The sequence below is a fragment of the Salvia hispanica genome, chromosome 4 (assembly GCF_029641045.1).
Source record: "Salvia hispanica isolate PSC_SH4W2 chromosome 4, Shi_PSC_v1, whole genome shotgun sequence".
Classification (NCBI taxonomy): Eukaryota; Viridiplantae; Streptophyta; class Magnoliopsida; order Lamiales; family Lamiaceae; genus Salvia; species Salvia hispanica.
The window spans coordinates 41,867,743-41,891,524 of NC_142695.1; the positions used below are offsets into that span (position 1 = coordinate 41,867,743).

General features: G+C 36.4%; 2 protein-coding genes across 6 annotated transcripts; both read left to right on the forward strand.

Moving 5' to 3' along the window:
- Positions 1-585: 585 nt before the first annotated feature.
- Positions 586-6,388, forward strand: LOC125211101 (zinc ion binding protein). Of its 5 annotated transcripts, none has more exons than XR_007174458.2 (5): positions 586-952; positions 1,302-1,497; positions 2,786-3,451; positions 3,645-3,767; positions 4,051-4,188. XR_007174458.2 is itself a non-coding variant. In XM_048110795.2 (5 exons), exons 1-4 carry the CDS (start codon positions 795-797, stop codon positions 4,240-4,242), a joined length of 1,212 nt encoding a protein of 403 aa, XP_047966752.2. In that variant the 5' UTR covers positions 588-794; the 3' UTR covers position 4,243; positions 6,166-6,388. The 5 variants fall into 5 exon arrangements, 2 of the variants coding, with proteins under 2 accessions (XP_088925835.1, XP_047966752.2); XR_007174456.2 differs by having other exon boundaries at positions 3,645-3,756; positions 4,051-4,187; XR_007174455.2 differs by having other exon boundaries at positions 3,645-3,816; positions 4,051-4,178.
- Positions 6,389-19,415: 13,027 nt separating this feature from the next.
- On the forward strand, positions 19,416-22,121 carry LOC125193158 (small ribosomal subunit protein uS10c-like). Its single transcript, XM_048090906.2, has 2 exons — positions 19,416-19,701; positions 21,695-22,121. The coding sequence occupies exons 1-2, from the start codon at positions 19,510-19,512 to the stop codon at positions 22,004-22,006; spliced, it is 504 nt and encodes a 167-aa protein (XP_047946863.2). The 5' UTR covers positions 19,416-19,509; the 3' UTR covers positions 22,007-22,121.
- The last annotated feature ends 1,661 nt before the right edge of the window (positions 22,122-23,782 follow it).

Consider the following 23,782-nt stretch of genomic DNA (forward strand, 5'->3'; position numbering starts at 1 on the left):
TATCTATATTTTCTAAATTGGGATATTGGTTGTAAAAATTACTCATAAGTTTACCCGTCGAGCCCCTTTTCTCTTCGGCCCACAGAGGCATGCAAAGGTTTCGTCGGGCCGGACAGAGAATGGCCCTCAATGCAAAGGCAATATTTCTTGGCCCACTATTGACCGAACCACATGAGCACTCGGCCCAATGTGAGCTGGTGAATTTAGGCTATAAAATGCTCTACGTTATAATATACTCCCTCCGTTCACAGAAATTTGTCCCAATTTTCCATTTCCGTTCGTTCCCCAAATTTTGTCCCATTTCATTTTTACCATTTTTTGTAGTGGACCTAATATTCCACTAACTCATTCTTACTCACATTTTATTATAAAACTAATACTTTAAAAGTAGGACCCACAATCCACTAATTTTTTCTAACTCACTTTCCATTACATTTCTTAAAACCCGTGCCCGGTCAAATCGGGACGAATTTTCGTGGACGGAGGGAGTAGTTCGCAACTCGGCCCAACTATACTATTTTACGCAATGTCATACCAATCAAACGCACTCTTATGGTATAGTATTGATAGATAGTTTGGATACGCTATATAGTTGATCAAATGAGCCACTCAAGACATTTCGAAATTCGGCCCGCCATTTCCTTTCCTATCGAAATAGAAGGTCACCACTCACCAAATCGACTGATCGAAACCCTAAAATCAATCTCGTTGTTCGATGAATGCGTGATAGTACTGAATTTCCAAATTGAGGAGGTCCTATCTGCATTTGAGGTTTGGTTAGAACGTCCGCAGCAATGACTTTGGGCAATCTCAACAAAGTATGGGAAATCAAAACCCTAAAGCGGAAACCCAAAGAGGAAGAGGCACGAAAGATTTTAGACAGAATTGCAAATCAGGTTCAGCCCATCATGCGTAAGCATAATTGGAGGGTCAAAGTACTCTCTGAATTCTGGTATGGCGTTTTTTGCTGCTTTTCATGCCAACAATTGTCATGATTTTCTCCAATTGTATCGGAAAAGATTGAAATTGTTTTCCAAAATTTGATCTTATTTCATGCTCTTTGAGTTCAAAAATGTGTACGTACAAATTAAAGTTGATTTCAAAAAAATTGGTTGATTAGTGCCACTAATGGATTCAAAAACCCTGCTTTACATACTCCTTACGACATATGGATATTCCAAAGTTGGGGCCTTTTGAATGATATTACATTTTCATTGAATGAATGTTGGAGCAGTAGGGGATAGAAAGTTATATTTTTTCTTGAACCATTTAATATAAATGATTGGAAGTGAATTTTTCAGGCCAAAAAATCCTGCACTACTAGGCGTGAATGTAGGGCGTGGTATACATGTCAAGCTGAGACTCAGGAGGTTAAACAGAGATGAGGAATTTCTTCCTTACCATGAAGTTCTGGATACAATGCTGCACGAGCTGTGTCACAATGTTCATAGCCCTCATAATGCTAGTTTCTACAAGCTCTGGGATGAGATTAGGAAGGTAAATGGGTTGTACTTAGTTTTTTACTTTTATTCTATATCCTGATGCAACTCACAGAGAGTGTGCATATTAAAGCTCAATGTTTGAGAGCAAGTATGAGCTCTCTATATGGAACTGTGAAAATGCTATCTCAATATTCAGGGAAGAGTGTGGCATGGGTTCTTTTGGTCTTCCAATCTAAATATGCAGTTGATAGTCTTATCATTTCCGGTGATTACATAACTGCATTAAATGCAGAAAAAATGAACTGGATTATGATTGGTGAGCACATTGAGTCTCATTACTGATATACACCTGGCACAATCTCAAGTTCTCTTTGATATTCCAACTATAACCAATAAAACTCAGAAGACCAATGATGACTATGTTGGATGGTGGAAATATAAGAGTCATTTCACTTGAATATATGCAACAGAGCCAAAAATGAAAAGATAAGATACGCTGCATGGGGCAAAGGTCTCTTTTTTTTGTCTTTTCTTTTCTGACTATAGACTATACTTTAACTGACTGTTATGCACTGCTCATAACAGTGCCATCTTCTTGTTGGTCCAATGCTCTTATCCAATTGTGGAGTGAGCTCTCCATGACTTTCCAGGCCAATGAACGTAGATCTGCACTTGCTATAGCTCCTGAAACAGTGGAAGCTTATTCTGCTATAATGAGTTCTTACCTTTTCGCGATAGAAGTAATTATTATTTACATAAAACCTCACTGGGATTACATCATTACAAGGCTTCATCCTTTTCATGCTCACTTTAGAGATAGGCTCATGGCGCTCTAGTGTGAGCTTAAAGCTATTTTTTTAATGATTGTGATATATTGGCACTTTTTATGTTCTGAATCTTCATTTTCTCCTGAAGCTGCTGAAACATGTGTCGAGGCTAAACCCAAACAGTATTTTCACAATTGTTTGTCTGAAGACATTATTGAAACACTTCAGAGCTTCTGAAACAATTTTTTACTTTTTCAGCAGTAAAAGATAAGATAAAATAATTGCTAAGCATTGCAAACTTATGAACCATTGGTGAAGAGTAATGAGTGAGGCATTGTCTTTTCCAAATTTATATTTGATGGTGAATTCATTATAAGACATAAATATAAAGTTCTGAAGCTTTGCATAGTATATGAATATCATTCAAGAATCTTCAGTGGTTTTTATGCTTCTTATTTCTTACTTCTGTATATTCTGGCAACTGTTTCTATAAATGATGGTTAATGCTCCCAAACACCTTTTGATTTGAGTCCCTGGGTTTAAAAGGGTGTTTAATATAATACTCAATGTCCATAGGAGTGTGAAGACTTAATAAACAAGGGGATCAGTGGAACAGGACAAGGATTTGATCTTCCTGGAAGGCGTTTGGGTGGAGCCTCTCATAAACCCCGTCAGTCATCTCTTCGCCATGTTGCACGTACTGCTGCAGAAGATAGAGCGCGTCTTCAGTCCTTGCTGCCTTCAGGACCTAACAAAATTGGTGGTGATAGCTCTGTTATGTTTGCCCTGAGTCCTGTTCAAGCTGCTGCTATGGCAGCAGAAAGAAGAATGCAGGATAATATATGGTGTGGGTCAGAATTCTATGATTTAACTGGAGATGACGACTGTACTGATTTAATGAAGGATGGTGTTCCAGATAAACCATTCTGTTCTAAAATTTCAAAAACTGCATCTAATGAACATGATATGAATGTAAAATCGCTGAAAAGAAGACGAGATTCGGATGAAGTTTCTTTAGTCCAGTCTGGTGAGGGACAACCAAAGCCTATTTTAATAGACCTGACAAATACAGCTTCAGAAAATCGGTCAACGTGCTATCCACATAAAATGCATCCTAGTAAAGATTACATTAAAGATTCACACGGAGAAGCTTCAGTGTCATCATCCCTTCCTAGCCATGACCAAATGCATGAAAATAGTTCTGGCACATGGCAATGTACAACATGCACTTTGTTGAATCCAGTGAGTTCAACTTGCTTTTGGTCTTTTTTCTTCCATTTTCATGTTTCTGGTATTGTTCTCCTTATACTATATATGTAAGCTAGATAATGTTTTTAATTTGCAGGTTATTCTACTTCATGCCAATATTTTCTTTTAGTTCATTCCATATGTATTTGCATATGTGATGCGGATATTTTTTTCTTTGTACTCTCAGTATTGGACAGAATTGCTGCAGCAGACAACTGGATAAAAAACTGCAATGCTTGTTCTGAACCATGCATATATACATATAGACAGAGCCAAGCTGTGATCTCTGCGCCATCTGGGTACTACTTTAGTGAGTAGTAGCCTTGATGTGATCTGTGCAGCTCATACCGAACAACTAAGTAACTATTTCTGGCAGCAGAGAAAACTGCCTGATCTGTCCTTAAGTTCATGGACATTTTTAACTGAAAGGCCTAATATTTCTTCTATAAATGAATTACTTCTAATGCATGCATGCATATATCTATCATTGTATGTGACATGCTTATAAATGTTTTTTTTATTAGATTTCACGTTGACCTCATTACTTAATGTATTTCTTTCAAGTTCATAATCTGTAATGCTTCTTATTGCAGCCGTTGGCCCCAATATGCGGCCTCTGCACAGCAGAAAAGCCCAAACTAGATAAGATGAAAAGTCATAGGTGGTCCTGCAGATTTTGTACTTTGGAAAATGATTTGAAGATGGACAAATGTGATGCGTGTGGGTCCTGGAGATATTCTTATGGTCCACCTATTGCTACTTCAGCACCCAATCTTGGAACATGAGGTAGAATATGACTGCCTAAATACTCTGTTTATTGTTTAATAAATTATGTTTCTTATGCCGTCTTTTCATTTTCAGTGTGTTTTATAGTTATGTGTCATGCCTCCCTAGTCAGTCATTCTTGTTTCAATTAAAATTAGGATAAGTTTCTGCATCCTCATACTGTGAGCAGTATCTTACATATTACTCATTGATGGCATAAGCTCTTTAGAACATACTGATGAAGTTTATCAATTGACTGATAAGTGATATGGTGATGCATAGACATAATGTGATAGAGTGAAGGGATGGAGATAACAAGAAAACAGAGAGAATCCAATTGAAACATATAATGAACTAGGAAAATATAGAAAAATTCCTCCTCTTACAAGTTACAATTATGAGATGCTGCCCCTAAAATTACGATAAGGCTTACAGCGGATGCTATCCAGAATAATACTGCAACAAAGATGATACTAACTGTAACTCACTAATAACCATTTAAAGATTTAAAAGAAAGTTAAGGCCCGAGTATATAGATTGGAGCACACACGAAAGCCTGATCAATAACAATATTCCAACCCTAAGTAACTTAACTATAACCAATTAAAGATAACTATAAGGGTCCGTTTGGTTTGGCGTTTAGCATTCCTCAAGAAAATGTTTTCAGCTTGAAATTGAATAGCTTTTCTTGGGTGGTCATTTAGTAGACAACCGTTTGGCTTGTCACATAGCTTTTGTTGGTGCTGTACTGCTGTATATACGGAGTACACATTACCAACTAGAATTGACGAATTTATCCTCTTAATTTTCACCAAATAACACCATTTGCCCTTCTGCCCTAATTCGTATTTTAATGCAATCATATGGAACTAATTTGTTTGCAGAAACTTGGTGTTGGGGATTCGGTGGAATCGGTGTCTAATGTCGAAACTTAATTGCAAGTTTTTGGAAGAAAATCTTTAAACTTGTTGGTGGCCATGGAATTGCCATCAACCTTTGACAAAGATTAAACATGAAATTACCAGACAACTTGAATCAAATTGAGGAAACATTCTGTTAAAACTCGAGATTTGAATACCAATTAAACACCCAAATCTAAAATACAATGGTGCGGAGGAAATCTCGGAGTGGGGTAAATTAAACCAAACCTCGAACAAAATAAATGGCCGGCGCCGTTTTCCATCACCACTCTCCGAATCGGCGCAGTCAGCCGTATTATGGGTGTCGACCGGTTGATCTCGGGCAGCAACTGCGTGGAGGTGAAAGAAAACTAATTCAGCAGCGTTAATTAATTCAAAATGAGCTGCTCTGTGTGGAGTTAAAATTGAGGACAATAATGTCATTTTGTGTTTCTATATGAGTTACTGTTCAAAACCCATATACGTATCACACCAAATTTGAAAGATAAGAAAACCACCTATTTCAGCATTTTTAGCTTGGGCCTGCCACATTTCATCGGGCCAAGCATTTAGCCTAACTAAGAAACCAAACAACCGAATCCACTAGTTACCATGCACTAACTGCTCCTAACATACAAACCAAACACACCCTAAGTAAACAATAAATAACAGTCTCATAACCCAGAGGGCTTTCAGTTAAAATCTTTCATTCTTAGGATGCCATGAGAGTCTGCTAATTGTTATTGCTAATTCCATTTTTTTGGGGTATTGCTAATACTTTAGATCGACAAATTTCCGTGATATATGCTCCCAGCTATTGCTAATACTTTTTTCTTTCGGTTAGGCATTGGTAATACTTTAGATCAAATTGGGAATACTTGCTAGTTGTTAGTGCATAATTTGGCTGCTTTTTTCCATGTCTAAGATTGGACTAGAATCACAGTACATTGAGCTCGATATTGGTTCATTTCTTGTCAAGTCATAAATATATTTGAAGTATTTATTAAGAATCAGAAGGCCCTGATATTTGGTATTCTGTTTCAGATATTCCCCCCGTTCATTGGAAGTATAATGGGAAACCGAAGCAAAAGTGGGCATTGTTCATATGTTTTTCTTTCAGCATCCTTTTACTATACGTGACTGTCTAGGTTCCATGGTAAATTTTGCCTCTGTTTTTTGGCCAAGCCAGGGATGTAAGTTGTTAACATGCAACCAATCTTGGAAGAACTATGCATCATTAGAATATGCAGATATTTATTTCCATCAATGATATATTGATGCCAAAGTGATTGCGCACTCTAACAGAAAGGGAAAAAAAGTTCAATATCTTGCCATAGCTTAAAGATAAAGAATAGTACTAGTACATCTGATATTCTGAATTGTGCGTAGTTGTGTAAAGTAGAATAATATATCCAATTATATTGCCGTTAAATTATTGGAACATGAGGTCTTGTATGCTAGTACAATCTTAGCCACTGCTTGCCACAGGTGAATGTTAAATCAGGATATAAGGTTGTGCTTCCTGGTGAGTAAGGGCTTCCTGGATAAAAAAAACTTGTCTGCAGTTGGGCCATGGAAACAACTTATTCTCGGATGAGTGGAAGTTAATTTGGCAATTCACATATGTTCAATCTCTTTAATTGGCAATTCACATATGTTCAGTCCCTTATCGAAGATTGAATGTGAATGAATATTCAACGAAGAATGAAATCAAATTGTAGAACAAAATAAAATTGAATTTAATAAGAATGGAATCGCAAAGAACAAAATTGAACTCACCTACGGCTGAAGCCCTAAGCTAAGCTACGTCATTTACCTCATGAAAAATGACATCATTTTGTGTAAATCCCATCGTTTCCATGTTGGAATTTGGACAAGCCACGTATATTTAATTTTACTGAAATTCGGATGGGATCATCTATGCCTTCTCCTATTCCAACTCCTACTATACACACACGACACAAGTACGAGTGACACATCATCACTCATGTTTGTATGTATGTAGTAGGGGATGGAGTAGGAGAAGACATATGTAATCCTCATTGTGAAATTCTACGATCAGGGCCGGGTCTGGTGGGAAATTTACATGGCCCATAAGACCACCCCCATAGGTGACTTTAAGATGGCGGGCAAACAAATAAGACAATAGAAAAAAATAAAAATAAAGCAAAAATTAAATAACCCAATCCAACCTCCAATTTAGGGTCTTGTTAGCCCCCCAACATAAAGTGGAGGGCAAATGACACATGTCCATTTTCTATTAGCTCAATGTATTATTATTTTTTCTTTTTTTTATTTACTACTCCCCCCGTCCTCGATTAAGAGTCACACTGTGACCGGACACGAGTTTTAAGAAATGTAAGGAAAAAGTTGGTTGAAAAAGTTAGTGGAATGTGAGATCCATTTTTCAATATTAGTTTTATAATACAATGTGAGTGAAATGAGTTAGTGGAATGTGAGACCCATTTTTTAATATTAGTTTTATAATACAATGTGAGTGAAATGAGTTATTGGAATATGAGATCTACTTACTATATATGGTAAAAATGAAGTGTGACTCTTAATTGGGGACAGACCGAAATGGAAAAGTGTGACTCTTAATCGGGGACGGAGGGGAATATTAATTATTGATTAATCACTATTTTATTTATAATGTACATGTTTTAGAATTGTATACTAAATATGAAATGTAAATATTTTAGATAATCACATTTTGAATATTTTGAACATTGTGAATTTATGATATTTTTATTACATTTTATTAATTTAATTTAATTAATTATTATTATATTTGTCTTTATATATCATTTCAAAACTCATGTGAATTATTCTTCCAAACATTCATGTGAGCCCCTCTTGTGAAAATTCACGTGAACTAGTTCATTTTATTTATGATTAATTATTATGTTTTATTATTTCGTTATTATTTGCTACTTTTTTTATTGTGCTTCATTTTTTCTATATATATCCCACTAAGCATGCAAAACTCTTCAAAAAAAAAACTAATTTTCTTTTTGTTCTTTATTATTAAATTGGATTGGGTTGGAGTCACTTATGAAAATAAAAAAGTTGATGAGGGTAGAATTGAGTGAGTGTTGTTTATTTGAGGATAGATAAATGAATATTTTATTAAAAAGTTGACTAGTGTTGGGTTGGGTTGGGTTGAGTGAGGGTCACATGATATAGTCTAATATCAGAGCAGATGTACTTGAGGAAAGGGTCATATATTAGTGGGAAGGATCCCCTGCTGTGCACAGCAGGGGCTGTGTTTAAAACACAGCTCTTTGTTAATAAAACGCATCCACACTTGTCTTTATTCTATTGAGTGAACTACATAAAAAGTCTCTAACGTTTTCAAAAGTTACATTGCAGGCCCCTAGGGAAAAAAAAATACCTCCACATAACCCTACCCTTTTACATAATCACAAATCGGATATTTGTAGCCATTTTTCGGTCTATATTGCCCAAATGCCTTCAGGGGCATTTTAGTCAAATAAGAAAAAGCTGCACACCTACTCCACTGCCTTGCAGCAGACCTACACTCTGCAATGTCATCATATTTGAAATTTTTTCCCAAATTTCCGACGATATACATTTCGTTTTTGACAGCAGACCTACACTCTGCAATGCTTCATAATTTTCACTCTTAATCATTTCGTTTTTGACACTACAAACATAATTCCCTCTGCATACCGGCCCTACCGACGATATACAGCTTGGGTATGCCTCTCTCTCTCGACGATTTTTTAAATTGCTGTAAACCTACCGGCGATTACTCGCTTATTCATCCATTCATCCATAGCACGGTAAGCGTACATCACAAATTAGGTAAGTTCCAATGTGACCGGTATAATGTCGGATGGTTTTTGTGTGTTCCTGCAGCTGATTTTGGTTGTATTCAGTTCAAATTAGGGTTTGTGTGTATCGGTAAAATGTAGTATGATTTTTCTGTGTTCCTGCAGCTGAATTTCAATTTAGGGGTTTATGTGTGTTAGGCTGTGTCGTTCTAATTTTTAGGCAAATTGCTGAATTTTGGGTTTTATTTTTCAATTCAGATCTTGTTGCAATGTCTTCTTCTAGTTCTCAATCTTATGGGTCAAGTTTCAATTGGAATTGGCCTTGTCCAGAGATTGTGAACTGTAATCATGATCTTGAGGCCGAGCTAGTGACATTTAGGACGGCTGCTAATCCTGGTCGACGGTACTATCGTTGTACAATATGGAAGGAAGATGATTGCAGATTCTTTCGTTGGTTTGATGCGGGTCTATCGCCAAGCCAAGACACTTACTTCTAAAGAATCAAGGTCGAACAAGACAAGTTTGAAGAACAACTCCGATGCAAGAATATTGTGGAAGGTGTTCTTGAGGATAAACTGCGCATGAAAAGTGAGGAATGTGACGAGCTGAGGTTAAAATTGAGCATGAAGACTGAAGAGTGTGTCGGTCTTAAGTTAGAAATTGTTAAAACCACCAAAATGTCCCGAAATATGAAGATTGTAATTTTGTTGTTATGCGTTGTAATTATTTTCTTAATGTAATGGTAACACTTTTCTTCTTGAACTACTCGTGTTGTAAATATGAAGAGGGACACTTTTTAGTGAATAACTCCCAACGTACAAAACCTTTTGTTGAACACCCGCAGTCACTAAACTAATCTCGAATGAAGTACAAAACGTTTGGTTGAATAACACCCCACGTACACACTTAATCAATAAACATGGCAAATTGACGTCCCATAAGCATATACAAAAGTATAGTCTTAGAATACAGACAGAAAAAGGCATAAGAGCTAGCCTTCATAAAAAACAAGCAAGGATGATGGGTTGTACTGATCAGAAAAAAAACATGATAGAATTCAATACTAACCTAAACCTCATGCCTTCCCATGCCACCCTACCATAGTCAAAAAATAATATTTAGCTTAATGTTTCACAAAAACCTTCAACACTAACAAAAACCAACACCATTGTTTACAGTTTTCATGTTCCCAACACTTGATCACCCCGATTATTCAATCCTGATCCCTGCGACGGCCACAGCGTTGCGGATGAGTCCTGGTCCTGGTCCGACGTGTGCCAGCCCTTGGATCAGATGAGTTGGTCTACAAGAAACAACAAACAACAAACATGTCAAATTGAATGCCAATAGTTAGGTTAGGAAATGAAAAGTGATACATTGATACCGAATACTACCTCTTGATTTGGACATTATTTATAGTGGATTGTATGCTAGGGTTTCCATTTCATTCATTATTTATAGTGGACATTATTGGGCTAGTAAGGGGATCCATGGAATGACTTAAGTGTTGTGCTCACCCATTAGATAATTAACTAATTAAATCAAATGACCCATGATTTAATATATTATCAATGGAATATTATTTTGTTCCACTAAAGAATAATATTGCACTCCCACTTAAATCACCAAATTACAAATAACTTGAGTCCATTTTATTTTTTAATATTTCTCGCGTTTAAGATTATCTTGATCCGTCAATTTAATTCTTTTGTCTGCTATGTGACTAGAATTAAATTAATTCTCCAAAGAGTTTTTCTAGTTTGAAACTTTATTTATTATTCGTGGAATAAATTCCAACTGCGCAGTTTTCTGAATAATAAATTCCTTTTTCAAACACCTCTTGGGGATCACCCCTTAGGGATTTAATCATACCACACTGGGCACGCGAATTCTATGAAATAATATTCCAATACCTTCATGTTATTCAATTACTACCACCCAAGATATCATGAACTTGAGTTATGTACAAACTCTCACATATTGATAAGTCAAAGTGGCGTTTGATTGAATAAACAATATTGATATTAATATCATAGACTAGAAAATACTAAACTTTCTGAAATATATTCTTTCAGTAGATAGCAATAAAGAATACATTTTGGATTAGATCCTTTCAGTGCTTTACCACACCGGTGTTACTAATCTCTTCTTAGGTAAGAGAGAATTATCACAAACACCGCAACCGTACCAATAGGTAGCTAAAGCCTATCTAGGTTGTGAATACGTTTTTCTTCTTACTAGATCTGGCCAAGTCCCCTACTGGAAAACTCATGAGGAGATTCATCGAATTTCCCTACTTGACCTTCTTAGTAAAAAGCCTTAGACTTGTTTATTATATTTCAATAATAAACCATTATATTATATTATTTATTCTCATAATTAGGTAAACAAGTGGACGTGACGTTTCTCGTATACATGCACAAGCTGACTGTACAAAGTCATGTACGCTCGAAGCATCTTTTAGTATACAAACCCCAACAATCTCCCACTTATACTCAAAGAATGCTTTCGAGTATACCTACCGCTTTATTGGCCTTGTGCTACACATTCACACACATTTTCTCCCACTTATACTCAAAGCAGGCTTTGGCCACTATGTACTCAAAACTATAATTCTTTAAAAGAATCTACCAACATAGTTTGCTAGAGTACATAAAACGAAATATACTTGTAATTTATAACCTTAATTCTTGCTAAGGAGCACGATTATTTGATCAAAATATTTCTAGGCTCTTTGATCCAGTGGAATAATTTTATGTGCCTTTCTCAAGTGAACTTATACATATTCCTCTATCAAAATCCATTATTTTAATCCTTCTGAATTTCTACTAATTAAAGTAGAATACTTATAGCAATATATAAAGTTTTAATCATGTCGAATATGATTCCCAAAACTTTAATTATATAATACCAACCTAACTTGGTATTATTCTTGCTATATAACTTGTGATGTAAATTTATGTATGAACATAATTACCGCATCACAATGACTAATTGGAAATTAGTCCTTATGACAAAATAAAACCAAATGATTATTGCATTCTTTGTTTTATAGTCATAAATTCCAAGAGTTTATTTATTTAACCATTTGTTGTGATTTTTAGAAATACTTCCTTTGGTAACCTAAAAGTAATTCTAATTTTTAATAGCTAACTTGGAAATATCTTTTAATGTTATTAGAGTCTTAGAAAGTGTGCAATTCATCACTTCTTTCATTCTAGGGTGTGAACCCTTTTAACTCTATCAAACATTACCTTAATTCCATTTATGAATATTCTATGAGACAAAATTTAGCTCTCACTTTTAAAAGTAGAAAAATACCAGTCTCAATATTCTTTAAGGCTATTAATACAATTTAAACAGTGTCTGGAGTTAAATTCATCCTAGTTTAATAAAACAAGCCATGACGCTCTTATTAAACACTTAGAATTTAATTATTCATTAGGAAAAGTTCCCACTATTTTAATTATCACTTTCACTACAAAATAAATAAAACAATAACTAATCAAATAGTCAACTCTAGGCTTGGAACATTAAAACAAATTTAATGTGCATACTATATTTACTATACAAGAACTTCTAGTATTTATAACAAATACTTATCTTGTTTCTAGTTGAATTTAATTTACTTGTCTTGTAATCAATTATTGTGATTATTTTTTCTTACACCTTTATTTGAACAAACGCGATCATAAGATCATTTTATTTTGCATTGAATCCATGTCGAACATTAATGTTCTATTGACTCATCAACAAAATAATGGTTCAAAAGACTTAAGGATTAAAGAAACTTAATAATCAATATTTCTAGAAGAAAACTTCACAATAATTGAATCAACAAATTTGATCACAAGTAGACATTTTGATATTAACCATGTTATATTTGATGTCATAAATAATTGGATAATCAAAACTTCATTTATCTAATAATGCAAGCATTATAAAATGACATCGATAATCCAAAAACACAATTGATAGTCTAGGAATAAAATTCCACATCAATAATCCATATGATATCAAAACCAAACAATATCAAAAACTCTTAAAATTCAACAATGTAAACATAAAAGCAAAAATAAACTCTTCTGACTAGAACATGATCATCTCAAAAGTCCACCCCTTTTTCTCATCTCAGTTTGAGAATTCACAAGCTTGTTATAAAGTTCCAGAATTGAAAACGTTTTGTCGCTAAACAAAATTTCATCTCTGACTTCATTAAAGCTATCTGGAAGCCCGTCAAGGATCATTATCTTATGGGTTTCTGGGTCAATTTTCCCCCCCGATAATAGAAGTTCATGGAAATAGCCATGCATGACTAGGACGTATTTGCCCACATCATGGCCCTCTTCCAATACCTCACTCCTTAAATGCTCCACAGCGCGACCAGCTCTTACCTTAGAGGACTTTTCATCAAACCACTTGGGCTTGTTGACCAACGGCCTTTTGGGTTTGTCAAACCTCTCAAGGGCATTGCCAACACCGGCTAAAAGGAAGCCCTTGAGATGACATTCCGCGGTATGCCACTGATCACGAAAATCCTTGTCCTCTCCTTGTAGATGGTATGTGGGCGGACGATTCTTGCTGAGAATCAACCTCAAGTCATTGATCAAACGATCAATATCATTGGATTGACGTTGCTAGCTGCACCACCCGGAGATCCTTGGTTTATCGACCACGAATCTTCCGTACTATTCCCTTGTCCTTGATTCTCCATCCGTGTGGGCGGATCTTAGATTATCAATTAAATAACTTTGAATGGATCTAGGGAAACCCAATACAAACACCAAATTGTCTAGATCTAATCCTATGAATTAGGATAGATCAAGAACAATAATCAAAACCCTAATTCTCCCACGTGCTAGGCACGAAAATCGAGACCAAGTGAGAGAGAAGAGGGAGGCGCCGATTTGCCTCCTAGGGTTAGGGTTTTGTGTTGTCTTGGATTGTATGCTAGGGTTTCCATTTCATTCATTATTTATAGTGGACATTATTGGGCTAGTAAGGGGATCCATGGAATGACTTAAGTATTGTGCTCACCCATTAGATAATTAACTAATTAAATCAAATGACCCATGACTTAATATATTATCAATGGAATATTATTTTGTTCCACTAAAGAATAATATTGCACTCCCACTTAAATCACCAAATTACAAATAACTTGGGTCCATTTTATTTTATAATATTTCCCGTGTTTAAGATTATCTTGATCCGTCAATTTAATTCTTTTGTCTGCTATGTGACTAGAATTAAATTAATTCTCCAAAGAGTTTTTCTAGTTTGAAACTTTATTTATTATTCGTGGAATAAATTCCAACTGCGCAGTTTTCTGAATAATAAATTCCTTTTTCAAACACCTCTATGGGATCACCCCTTAGAGATTTAATCATACCACACTGGGCACGCGAATTCTATGAAATAATATTTCAATACCTTCATGTTATTCAATTACTACCACCCAAGATATCATGAACTTGAGTTACGTACAAACTCTCACATATTGATAAGTCAAAGTGGCATTTGATTGAATAAACAATATTAATATTAATATCATAGACTAGAAAATACTCCCTCCGTCCGCGAATAAGAGTCCCGTTTTTCCATTTTAGTCCGTCCACGAATAAGAGTCCCGGTTCACTTTTACCATAAATGGTAATAGGGTCTCACCTTCCACTAACTCATTCCACTCACATTTCATTTAAAACTAATATATACAAGTGGGACCATATTCCACTAACTTTTTTCCACCCACTTTTATTAACATTTCTTAAAACCCGTGCCGCCCATGAATGGGACTCCTAATGGCGGACAGAGGGAGTACTAAACTTTCTGAAATGTATTCTTTCAGTAGATAGCAATAAAGAATACATTTCGGATTAGATCCTTTCAGTGCTTTACCACACCGGTGTTACTAATCTCTTCTTAGGTAAGAGAGAATTATCACAAACACTGCAACCGTACCGATAGGTAGCCAAAGCCTATCTAGGTTGTGAATACGTTTTTCTTCTTACTAGATCTGGCCAAGTCCCCTACTGGAAAACTCATGAGGAGATTCATCGAATTTCCCTACTTGACATTCTTAGTAAAAAACCTTAGACTTGTTTATTATATTTCAATAATAAACCATTATATTATATTATTTATTCTCATAATTAGGTAAATAAGTGGACGTGGCGTTTCTCGTATACATGCACAAGCTGACTGTACAAAGGCATGTACGCTCGAAGCATCTTTTAGTATACAAACCCCAACACGGATCTCCTCCAACATGGTTATAATGGCCAACTCTCGAGCAATTGCTATCTTTGAATTAAAGGTCTCGCAGATATTGTTCAAGATAACATCACAGCAAACATGTGAGGAGAAATACGCCTTCACCCATTTTTCTTTTGGAGCAACACCGAGCAGGTATTGATGTGCTTGGGGATATATAATCCTCAACGCCTCCATCCGCTCCACATATTGTTCGTGGGTTGTACTTGATGCAAGCTCCCACAATAGTTCCTTAAAGTTCTCCTCAATGAATCTCTTCTTGAAGTTGTTGTATATATGCTGGACACAGAAGCGATGCTCGCTCTGTGGGAAATCCTCAGCGATGACTTTTGCAAGACCCTACCAAATTAGCACATACATGAGTAATCCCAACACACAACACCCAGTAGCACATGTATACTATACAACAAACGACAAAATCTATAATCACAAACGAACTATTTCATTTATATGCCAAATCACAGTTGACGTATTTATTATTTAAAAATCACAATTAGAGTATATAATTTCTACTGAAATCACATTACTCGTACCTTTTGTTGATCAGACATGAAGACGTATCTTGGAGCATTATCATGTATGTGAAGGTCCTCTGATTGGTAGTCGAGAAACCATTTCCACTGTGCGTAGCTCTCGGCCTCAGTCACCGCCCACGCAATAGGCCACCAACCGTTGTTTGGATCAATCCTCATGGCCGTCATAAGTTGTCCCCTACCTCTCAAGAAACAAGCATCTAAGAAGATAATTGGACGACATAAACGCATCCAACCAGATTTCAAAGGCCCGAGGCAACAATAAAACCTCAAGAATCTGGGGCCTACCAATTCAGGCTCCCTGAAGTTCTCGTAGTGTAAATGCACACTCAAATCAGGGTGTGTCCGTTCCAATTCTGACTTGTAGTAGAACAATCGCCGGTATTGGAGTCCGGCCTTGCCAAATATACCATCTAATGCCATGTCTCTTGCACGATACGTCTTCATCCTACCAACTTTCAGCCCGAACTCCTCATCCACACACTGCTGTATAGCTGCCAATGGAATGTGGGGATTCGCTTTGATTTTCTCCATGTAACGCGCAGCTAGCCACTTGGACGTGAGCCATCTCTGCTCCAACACTTGTGAGCACGTGTGAGCATGATCTCTATGCATATTCATTACCACATAATCGGTATTGTTGTGGGTTTCAATCTTCCTTGCATACATATACCACTCACATGTCTTGCCTTTACAAATGGCACGGAGTCTCTTCCCATCATTTTTTATGACATCCACACGTCGTCTAGTCCTTATGGCGTACTGGCACATGACCTCATAGAAGAAATCGCGATCCTTAAAAATATCACCAGGTTTCCAACATGGAAGCTCATTGGTCAGCTTGAATGGAGTGTACTTTAAACCCTTCTTCTTGAACCCCTCCAAATCTTCTAGATCTTGTAGATCTTGTAGCTCATCCACTGTTTCTTGCTCACATAGTGGGTTTTTATCCTTCGAATTCCGTTGTTCCACAACAGGGGAGTACTTTTGGCATTTCTTTGCCCCTCCATTTCCCTCACCATTCAGCTCTCCAGTACCTTCTTGTTCGGTGTCTGCATCCGCACTCCGCTGCTGTTCCGGTTGTTGCTGACATAGGCTCTGGTGATAAGATGTAAACAGCTGCTCATCTCGACACATGCTTGCCAAGGAGATAAAATGCCCGACCCCATCCTCATCATCAGTCTCACATCCCTCGTTATGCAGATGACATCCGTCGGGAACATACTCGAATGAAGGACAATAAACATCATCTTGGACAACTTGACCGGGTACTTCTCCTGCAGTTGGTTGGGCTTCTTCTGAAACTACACCAGTTGGAGCTGACTCTTGCACAGAGGTGTGAACTTCGTCCGTGAACAGTTCATGGGTAATGTCCTCAAGAATCGGGATAAATGAACTGTCAACCCGAATGTCCGCTTGTTGTTCACATCCACCGTCCATCACCGGTTGGTACACCTCTTCAAGTACATTCACACCCACAGTTTTATCTTCAGGGCATGACGAACCAATTACCTCCTACGCAATACAAAAGTGAATCAATACACTGACAAATTAAACAATTTGGAGGGGAGGGGACACTGGGTCCACATGCTCAACACAACCAAACAAAATACTAAATAACAAACGAGGTACTACATTAGATTTATGGAAATCACAACTGACAAACGGGTAACTAACATCAATCATTGTGAATCACAAATCACAAACGGGGTACTATGATATAATCATTTAATATCACAACAAATTACCTCTTGCACGTGTGCATGGAGGTCTTCTCCTCCAACTTGTCCAACATCTGCCATAGGTTCAACAACATCTGGTATTGGTTGTTGTACAGCTTCAACAACTTCGGATGGTACTTCGGATGGTACTGCTTCGGATGGTATAGCATTACAGAATGGGGCTTCGGATGTTACTGCTTCGGATGGTACGACGTTGGATACTACTGCTTCGGAGGAAACCTCTGCAAAGGCTTTCTCCAAATTTTGACGTGCTACCTCGTCGTCCCTTTTCCACTTAGCACGGACATCTTCTAGACTTTTTACAAGATATTCATCGAACTCAACGTCCTTATCATACCACCCAATCATCAAAGGCTTATTGTTTAAACCCTTCTGCTCCTGCATACTCTTCCTCGGTGGAACCTTCTGCTCCTGCATCCTCTTCCTCGGTCGAACCTTTGAGACAGTTGGTTCAGCTTCAGCTTCTTCAATCTCTTCAATAATAACTCCTGTGGATTTCTGCGTCGTGAATTCGAGAATCGCTTGCGCTTCCTCTTCCATCTTTTTCAGCATAGCAGCAGCTCGGGTTATCTCCAAAACGTATATGTGAACTAGCTTTGTGCTAGTAGCAGCAACCTTGAGGAATTCGATGAGGTGTTCATCGTCAACAATGGGCATCAATGGACCTCCTATTACTTTGCCCTCACAGCCAGGACTATACTTTGGATGAACGTAATAAAACTCGCATATTGTCTTCATATCATACTTCAACTTAAGTACCATACTAGACAAGTCTATCAGGGAGAATTGGTTAATATCGCAGTCGTCAAAAAAAGTCAAATAACCACCAACATACTTCTTCTTCTCATCTTTGGCCCCAAAGAACGAACCACCATGATGGAAAGCAACCGAAAACTTTCCAGGAGCCTCCCCTGTTAATCAAAATCAGACAAAATTAAACTTGTGGCAAAATCAGACAACATTACACATGTGAAAAAATCAGACAACTTTAAACTTGTGACAAAATTAGACAACATTAAATAACCTAACCTAACTAATTACCAACAAATTTCGGAACCCTAAATCACAAACTGAGACTATGTATCAGTGAAATTTTGTGATTTTGAAAAATTTTGAAAAATTCAGAACTCAATCTTACTGTATTCTTCTTCGGGATGGAAAAAATCCAGTTCAGGATCTCTGACATCCCAAGTCTCTTTATCCACATCGATGACCTCCGGTCCATGCCTACGCGGCGGCGCAGGCGATGATGAACGTGATGACGAGGTCGGTGGTGTTGGCGTTGGCGATGGCGATGGCGTCGGCGATGGCGAAGGTGCGGGACGTTTTTCACGCCGACCCCCAGTTCTCGAGGAGGAAGCACCGGCGGACCCACCTCGCTTCCGTTTTGGGGCCATTCATGCAATAGACTTCAAGGACGAAGGGAGGGTTTACAACAGATACTGAGTTTGAGTTGGTAGGTGGGAAGTGGTATGGAGGGAAAAGATTGTAAATTGTAGAGACCGCAAAATGTGAATATTTTAGAATGAATTCAAATTCTCATTTTAAGTCTATATGTGGAGTGAAGAAAACGGAAGACGAAATGGCGCCGCTGCACAAAAACGTCCAATCGCTCGCGTCATGAAAGTAGATGGCGCAGCGCATGCAGGCCGCCAATGTCAGACGGTGGGTTGAAATGACTGGAATGCCCTTTTAGGGCTCAAGGGCAATATAGACCAAAAAAATAAGATTTGTGATTATATAAAAGGGTAGGGTTATGCGGAGGTATTTTTTTTCCCTAGGGACCTGCAATGTAACTTTTGAAAACATTAGGGACTTTTTATATAGTTCACTCTATTCTATTTTTTTTCCTTTTCTTTTATTTAATTTGGTTGGTAAAAAATGGCACAGCCCCTGTGCACCACAGGAATGGATCCATTTCCCATATATTAGCCCTTAAAATGTTACTGTAGATTTAAGTGTGAAAATTTGTGCAGAGCAGTATCCATAGTATCATAATTTCATACCGACATATTGAGGGATAAAGCTCTCTACAATTCGAAAATGGCTTCAATTCCTTCGAATTTAGCTATTCCTGTGTGCAATTCGTCGATTATTTCTTCAAGACCGCAAGTTTCGGTCTACTGTTCGTACCCCTCAAACTTTATGGCGATGAAGCCTTCTCGAATCACTTCTTCCAGAATTCTGGCTGCTCCTCAAGTGTTGGAATCCAATGCCGCTTCTACTGCTACTGAGGTTTTCTTCTACTGCCGTTTAATCAGCTCAAATTTGTTTTCGTTATCGTGAATATGTTTTTGTTTGTGGATTTTAGGATGAGTCTCCTTCTGCTTCAGCATTGAGTGGATAAAGTATTTTCATGTCCTCTTTGTAACTTCACTAATTTTGGTTCTGTTATGAAAATTGTGCCATCTAAAAGAATAGGTAAGGCAGATAGTAAGTCTTTTCACATGGTTCAAGTCTTTAACCCAGATTAAAATGAACCCGAGGCATGAGAAGTTGTAAGAATAGTGGAAGGAAAGGTTATTACAGTACTGGAGTGTTACTGAAGATTTACGAGTTCTATACTTTCTGTGAATTAGTTTATGTATTTCAGATGTAATTTTGAGTTTTTGAGCAATTGAATCTTTCTTCGAGGATTTTCTAGGATTGAGGCTTCAGTTACATGCTAGAAAATTCAGGAAATTTCAAACAGTTAAGCTTGGTATCATTTTCCTTTCTCCTGCAAGTCCAGTATATTAGACTTGAAGCTGACTACAGTTCAAGAGTTGTACGGAGTATTAGATCTCCTAGTTGTATAATCGAACAAGAGCATGTATTGTATGGTAAGTGTTTGGAGGAATGAAGAAGGGTGGTTATTTGACTAAGATCATGTCCTTATGCATACACATGCATTTGAATACTTTTAGCTGGATGGTACTATTTTTTACATATATTTCTGTTGAAGGTGAACAATATTATAAACAGTTTGCATTGTGCTGATATTAAAACTAAGCCATCTTTAGGCACATCTATTATTCAGGTTAAAAATACTAAGTACTCCGTATAAATTATCCTCCTTCACGAAATTATGGTTATAAATCAAAATCAAGCTTGGCGTTCAAACACTCTTTTTATGTGACTTATCTTGAATATATCAGACCACATTGGATTTAGATATGGTATATATTTCTCCTAACTTTTAGCAGGAATTTGATGTTCTCCTATCTTGTTACATATAGACATTAATTTATACTAAGATTATCCTTGTCCTATCAATCACTTCTGAGAAATAAAAACAAGTTAAATACAAACACTTCTATATTCCACCGGGGGCTTGGTTTGAAAGATTATCTCATGATTGAATATGTACTATGTTTGGTTCATGAATCTCACAACTTAGTTCTAGATGGAAAATCATATGATAATGAGTCATAGCCATCCCCTCCAACTAAAATAATCTCACAACTTAATCCTATATGGATAATCATATGATAATTAGTCATAGCAACCGAACGACACCTAGAAGTATTGGAACAATTGAACTTTAAAGTGGTCTTGTCTCTGTTATCAGTCGATATAATTTAACTAATGTATTAATAGAGTTCCTCAGTTCATTAGAAATGTTTCTAAATCCTAACTCACTGAGGACCTTCTTATTAGAATCAAAATTGATGTACCCTGTGTATCAACTTCTGCAGTCCATGCATAAAACACAGGTTTATAGTTTTATATGTAAATTATATCTCCAAAAAGGAGATATATGAGATGTAAGGCAAAATGGTCACTGCTTTTGCAAGTACGATATAGTCTATCTGACCTCATATGAAAGTCTGGATTCTATGCTTCCTTCATATTCATTTTTTATGATCCCTTTCCCCATTAGGGATCTTCACTCTGGTCTGAAGATTCTTGGAATTAATGCACTGAGTAGGTTCTTGTTTTTTTTTCAGAAACCAGTTTTAGATGGATAACTATGATTTCTCAAGAATAGCCAAGATTGTTTAGAGAAGGAAACAGCAAGCATGAAAGTAACTTTTAATTCTAGGAAATTGGAGAAACACAATGCTAAATTTAATGTAATCTAACTGCCCAGAAATTTTATCTTAGGACAATTTCTTACCCTAACTAATAACATCCTAGCCATAAAAATACGGCCCACACGGGATATGCTCAACTGGTACATGTTCAAGTGAAGCTTTGGTGGCCTTCAAGTGATGGAGTACTTACTGAAAGGGTGTTTTGGTTTCAGGTTGCACCAAAGCAGAAGATTAAAATCAAACTGAGATCATACTGGGTACCCCTGATAGAAGACTCTTGCAAGCAGATAATGGAAGCGGCAAGGACAACAAATGCAAAGACTATGGGTCCAGTGCCTTTACCAACAAAGAGAAGGGTGTACTGTGTTCTCAAATCTCCTCACGTGCACAAAGATGCGAGGTTCCATTTTGAAATTAGAACTCATCAGCGACTCATTGACATCCTTTACCCAACTGCGCAAACAATTGACTCCTTGATGCAGCTCGACTTGCCTGCCGGTGTTGATGTGGAGGTTAAGCTTTAGATCTCACGGTAATGTAAAATGTGATTTCGTTGTACACATGATATTTATTGGCTTAAGCAGGGAAAGATGAAGACCAACGTTCATTATTAATTTGATAATTTTAGTTATGCATGAACCAACTTGAGTAAGTAAGTGATAATAGTTTCATGATTATTAATACTCTCATTTCCATCAGTTGAGCTGCGGATATTTAGAATAAGTCAGAACATGGATTTAATTTTTCTAATCAAGACTAAATATCAGTTTCTAAATCAATTTATATTCGGCCGACCGTGATGTTGGTATATCGTTTAATTAAGACTAAATATCAGTTTCTAAGAAAAGGATGTCAGAATATTAGAACTGAAGCATGGAATATGCACCAATGATTTGCAGATTAGCTTCTCATGAAATAAAATAGTGGGAATAAACAATTAAAATTGAAAGAATCATGAAAGTAATGTCATGTTGAAGACATGAAATGATTGTTTACTATTCAACACAGAATCTGAACAAAGGTTTTGCTGCCAACGGTGAAGGTGCGCCGCATGTATTTTAGTGGATCGTAATCGTAGGTCCCACTCACTTTTGATAATACTACTATACTCCATTTTTTTACTACTCTGTATTGATATTTTTTATATATCATTTAATAGTAGTATGGAGTACTAGAATATTAGTAGTATGTGATAAAGTTAAATTGCTTATTATCATACTGATTAGAGCCATTGTATACCTATGACCAATGAGCAAGGTCCAATGATATGCAATGTAGGCAAGAGCCTTTCTATTATCATTCGGATATAGGTTCAAAAATGGATTGTCAATTGTGTAGTCCATATAAACTGTGTAGTATAATTAAATTTAGACTCACTGTTATGTGTATTTCCAAATGTCAAAAAAATGTTTATTGTCTCAACTCTACAATTATGACTCTCTTTCAATTATTTAGTTCAACTATGTGCTATCTCAATCAGTCATGTGTATATCTATCAATTGTGTACCCATTATCAAATGTGCAAATTTTGCCCAATTATTCCAGAATAATAAATACCCTAAATTAGGTTCCACAATAAAACTAGATAAACCAAAAGTAAATAATTCTGCTGGATATAATTTGTTTATTTTTAACTCAATAATGTCAATTCCCTGACACTTTAATACACATATCGAACAATTCCTACATCAATAAATAAATCCAAGAGGTAATAAAAAACTAGATCGATTAGTTATCTCTGACAAAAATGAAGCAGAGTACTCACTAAATAAATAAAAACATGAAGATAGTTAAAGAAGATTGAATCGTTGAATCATTTGAATGTATACCAACATCACGGCCTCATTCCAATCAATTATTTGCCTCTGAATATAATACTCCTACTACTCATCTTTTCTAGGCACCTTGAAAGAATATATATTCAGCTTTCTTTATTAATACGATCCCTGTTTGTATTTAAGAAAGTAGAAAGAAGTCATTTTATTTTTATTTTGATCGGTAATAAAATTGTAGTACTAATAAAAATGATACCATTTCACTTAAACTACAAACTAGAATCAAACAATAATGAAATACTCTCTGCAAAATCAACATTAATTTTGGACTGAATCCCTTAGTATATTGGTTCCACTTTTATATGAAAAGACAAGTGGGTGAAAAAATTATTGGAATACAGGATCCTACTTATATAAATTTATAGTAGTATTAAAATTAAAGTGAACCAAGTTAGCATAAAATGTAATCTATTCAGTAAAAATATTAAAAGTGAAATAAAATATTTAATAGAAAATCCCAAAATA